This window comes from Nicotiana tabacum, chromosome 5 (assembly GCF_000715075.1).
Source record: "Nicotiana tabacum cultivar K326 chromosome 5, ASM71507v2, whole genome shotgun sequence".
Taxonomy (NCBI): Eukaryota; Viridiplantae; Streptophyta; class Magnoliopsida; order Solanales; family Solanaceae; genus Nicotiana; species Nicotiana tabacum.
In genome coordinates, this window is record NC_134084.1 from 104,501,150 (window position 1) to 104,505,404 (window position 4,255).

General features: G+C 42.4%; 1 protein-coding gene across 1 annotated transcript; it reads left to right on the plus strand.

Moving 5' to 3' along the window:
* Nucleotides 1-232: 232 nt before the first annotated feature.
* LOC142180892 (uncharacterized) lies at nucleotides 233-1,009 on the plus strand. The gene has a single exon (XM_075252998.1). The coding sequence runs from the start codon at nucleotides 233-235 to the stop codon at nucleotides 1,007-1,009; it is 777 nt and encodes a 258-aa protein (XP_075109099.1).
* The last annotated feature ends 3,246 nt before the right edge of the window (nucleotides 1,010-4,255 follow it).

The window sequence follows — 4,255 nt, forward strand, 5'->3', positions numbered from 1 at the left end:
CATACTGAGCCGGTGCCGGATAGATCAAACGGTAATGGCTCGAGGACAGACCCCACAATCATGAGGATGCTCGAGGAACTCGCCAAGAGAATCGAGTCCGGGGAAAAGAAGATCGAGGATAATGACAAAAAAGTGAAGACCTATAACTCCCGTGTTGATCAAATACTAGGGGCACCTCGATCTTAGAAGGACTAGATTCTAAAAAGTTCGTGCAAAGACCATTCCCCCTAATATGGCTCCAAAGCCAATCCCCAAGAAGTTCCGTACGCCCGAGATTCCCAAGTATAACGGGACGACTGATCCGAATGAACACGTCACCTCATATACATGCACCATCAAAGGTAATGACTTGGAAGATAACGAAATTGAATCTGTACTGCTGAAGAAGTTCAGGGAGACTCTGTCCAAGGGTGCCTTAATATGGTATCACGACTTGCCCCCTAATTCTATTGATTCGTTTCCTATGCTTGTAGATTCTTTTGTTAAAGCACACGCCGGAGCCATTAAAATTGTAACGAGGAAGTCAGACCTTTTCAAGATAAGGCAGAAAGATAACGAGATGCTCAGAAAATTTGTATCTCGGTTCCAAGCAGAGAGAATGGATTTGCCTCCGGTCACCGATGACTGGGTTGTTCAAGCTTTCACTCAAGGTTTCAACACTCGGAGTTCTATAGTTTCACATCAGTTGAAGCAAAGTTTACTCAAGTACCCAGCTGTCACTTGGGCCGACGTACATAATCGGTACAAGTCGAAGAATAGAGTCGAGGATGATCAACTGGGGACTCCTTCGAGGTCCGTTTATCCTAGCAGTCCCATGGGTAGGATCAAAAGAGACGTCGATCGAGAGTCGAGGTTGAATAGAGATCGATATCAACCGTATAACGCAGATCGTAGATGGAGCGGGTCCGGACAAAGCATTGCACGGAATGAGAGGAGAAATAATCAAAGTAAAAATTCACGTGGGGTTGATGCCGAGGAAGATCATGTTAAATATCCAACATCCGAATAAAGGTACAGCCCTAGTCCAATCCTTTCTATTTTTTTTCGACTAACACTTGTAGGTTTTCGACAAGGATCGGCATGAAACTTTGGACCTTAAAGCACGCGTTGAACCCTTTTTTCCCCAGGCCAGTTTTTGTCCCAAATGGGTTTTTTCGGTGAGGTTTTTAACGAGGCAACCGTTGTCGTGTTAACTTAGAGCAATTCAACGGTATCCGAAGTTCCCTACAATAAGCTCGAGTACTGAAGGGAATTACCCTCGAATGTCTACTTTGCTGCAAGGAAATCACTTCGGGACATCGGGTCTCGATAGGAGCACTTTGTAATGGGCCAAAGGGTCAGATGAACTGTGTCCGTATAGAATAGTCGAGCCCCGATGGTGAAACATGCACGCATGTACCAATTATCCAAAGAAGCATTTTTTCTATATCAAAACACTTTGTGTATCAAAGAAACTTGCTACTATACGAACATCATATTTGTGATTCCACGAGAAACGGCTCAAGGGCCAAGACGCAAATACACCTTGAATACTTGGGGACCGTAATCGACAATCAACACATTTGACTACCTGAACTCGAATTTATAAGACCTACAAGAGGCATCCCTCGACGCAAAGGCCAAGGCCATCATACTCTGGGACTAACCTTTCGAACAAGTCTGAAAGGTTATCGGGAAACAAGTCCAAGAGACATACCCTAAGGCTATGACCATATTAAAGACTACGGTCATATCAAAGGCTACGACCATATTAAAGGCTACAACCATAATAAAGACTACGTTCATATAAAAGGCTACGGCCGAAATAATGCGGCTCAGAGACGTCCAACTTCCACCATAAATTAAAGGCCTTCTAATACTTCGAAAAACCGATAAACTCGGCTACCCTCGGCAAAAGCAAAAAGGGCTTTGATAAAATCAGCCCTCGAATAATTTAAAGGCTTTGATAACATCAATCTTCAAAAATGCCTCAAGAGGCATTAACACGAACGGGTTCTTATCGATTGAACCCTCGAAAAAATCCAACGGATACAAAAAACACATGGTAAGGCATAAAAAAAATTTCACTAAGTCTTTTAGCCCAAAAGGGAAAAATTATAGCTGCTTTAGAGGCCAAATTAGCCCGATATAAAAAAGCCTAAGGGCCAACCTAAAAGAGCCTAATGGTCAATATAAAAAAGCCTAAAGGCTAACTTTACTTCGAGTTCGAGCAAATCCTCCATCGACTACACAGCCTAAGGGCTATTTTGAGTTCGAGCAAGTACTCACTCGACTACTAAGCCCAAGGGCTACCCGAGTTTGAGAAAATTCTCACTCGAGGATTATCTATGAAGCCTAAGGGCTAACTCTATTTCGAGTTCGAGCAAGTCCTCACTCGATCATAAAAGCCCAAGGGCTGTCTTAATCCGAGTTCAAGCAAACCCTCACTCGGGGACTATCCATAAAGCCTATGGGCTATCTTTACTTCGAGTTTGAGCAAATCCTCACTTGGCCACAAGGCCTAAGGGATATTTTCATTTCAAGTTCGAGCGTGCACTCACTCAACTATCAAGCCCAAGAGCTACCTTACCTCATTGACCATTGAACCTAAGAGCTACTTAAATTCAAGTTCGAAAGGTCATTCGGGGACCATTGATCAGAAACGTTCGAGGATAGAACTTATTATCGGTCATTACCATTTCAAACTTTGGGCATTCAAAAGGAATTTTATGCTAAGGCGCTTTGAAAAAGGGTATCAGATTCAGAATCCATGGAAGGAAAAGGGGCTTTTGTATAAACCTTTTTACAAGGAGTTATTGGTCACGATCAAGAGTTCCTCGCAAGGGCCGATCAACCTCAAAAGCAAAAAATTACTAAGAGAACGAAACCTAAGCACGGTCCTTATTGGCAGAAGTGTCTTCACCCTCAGAATCTTGTCGGTCATCGAACTCGCTAAAGGTTATCGGAGTTTTCCTCGAGAAAAGCCAGCTTCCAAGCTTTCGTTTCCTTAGTCGCTAGCGTCACAATGATGATGTCGTGGCAAATCGGGGTAAAAATCAAGAACTCAATTCGTTTCTTATCGTTATACTCTAAGAAATGCGGGGACTATCTGTATATGGTAGAAATTGGGGCTACCCGATTTCGTGAGCTCGAAGGTCACTTCGGGAGTGAGATTGAGATTTACCAGGAGCGAGCCCGATGGGAGGCTTCGAAGATCAGAGTGTCCGATAAATATCGAGGCCAAACGTGACCGGCCTCGAGATAATGCCGTTACGAGTTTGTAATAGAATAAGCAAGATTCCTGCCACGTCTTCTAAATCATGACGTAAACTCCGGGACAAATTTGTACAAATCCGTAGTAGGCGGTTATACAGCTGTCACCGATAAAATTACTTACTGTAAATAGAAATATACCCTATTTTAGGGTTCCCCTATTATATAAAGGGGAACCCAATCATTTGTAAAGATGATCTAATCATTGGCAAAGAATATGACTTTATCGTTGTAAGCACGTGATTTTTGCCTCACGGACAATCACTCCAAAAGAAAACAAAAATAGTGACCAGTGACCTCGCTGTACAAATTTTCAATTTTTCATGACCTGTACTGCTAGTCATTTGTGGTTCGTCCCAAGTTGCATTTGATCTTACCAATCAAAATACAAAGTATGTCTGTCATGGTAATCAAACCGTAATTCGGTCATTGAAAGAAAATTCAAAAAAAATATATATATATGCATCGTTCGTTTTAGGTTGTGATTTAACTTACTTAAACATTTTAATTTGGTGTGATAATTGTGTTGAAGTGTTACATTGTTGTTTGTTTTAATTTCATTTGTTTTATTATTTATTTTGTTATTTCATTTTTGTTTTAAAATAAGAGAACAAAGAAAAGAGTGATTTGGGCCCAAGAAATGAAACAAAAAATAGGCCCAAAACCGGCACACAAGGACCCAGTCCAAGTCAGGCCTGCCCAAACACTGATTCAAACGACGCCGTATCAGCGTCCTTATCAGAACCGTTGATCTGACTCAAACAAACGGTCCTGATCAGGTTGATCACTTCCCTTCAACGACGTCGTTTCAGGCAAATTAATCTAAGCCGTCCAACCCCTTGATCCAACAGACCCAGGCCTTTCCCCCTAAACCCGTCAAACTTTGACCCAATCCAGCCTTACCCGGTCTCACCCACTATCAAACCCAAAACGACACCGTCTTCCCTAAGTGAATAGATCCTGGCCATAGATCTCATTTGATCCAACGGCCAGGATCTAAACC

Excerpts from the sequence above, each read along its gene's own strand:
- LOC142180892 (XM_075252998.1), top strand. The coding sequence starts at position 233 with ATGGCTCCAAAGCCAATCCCCAAGAAGTTCCGTACGCCCGAGATTCCC.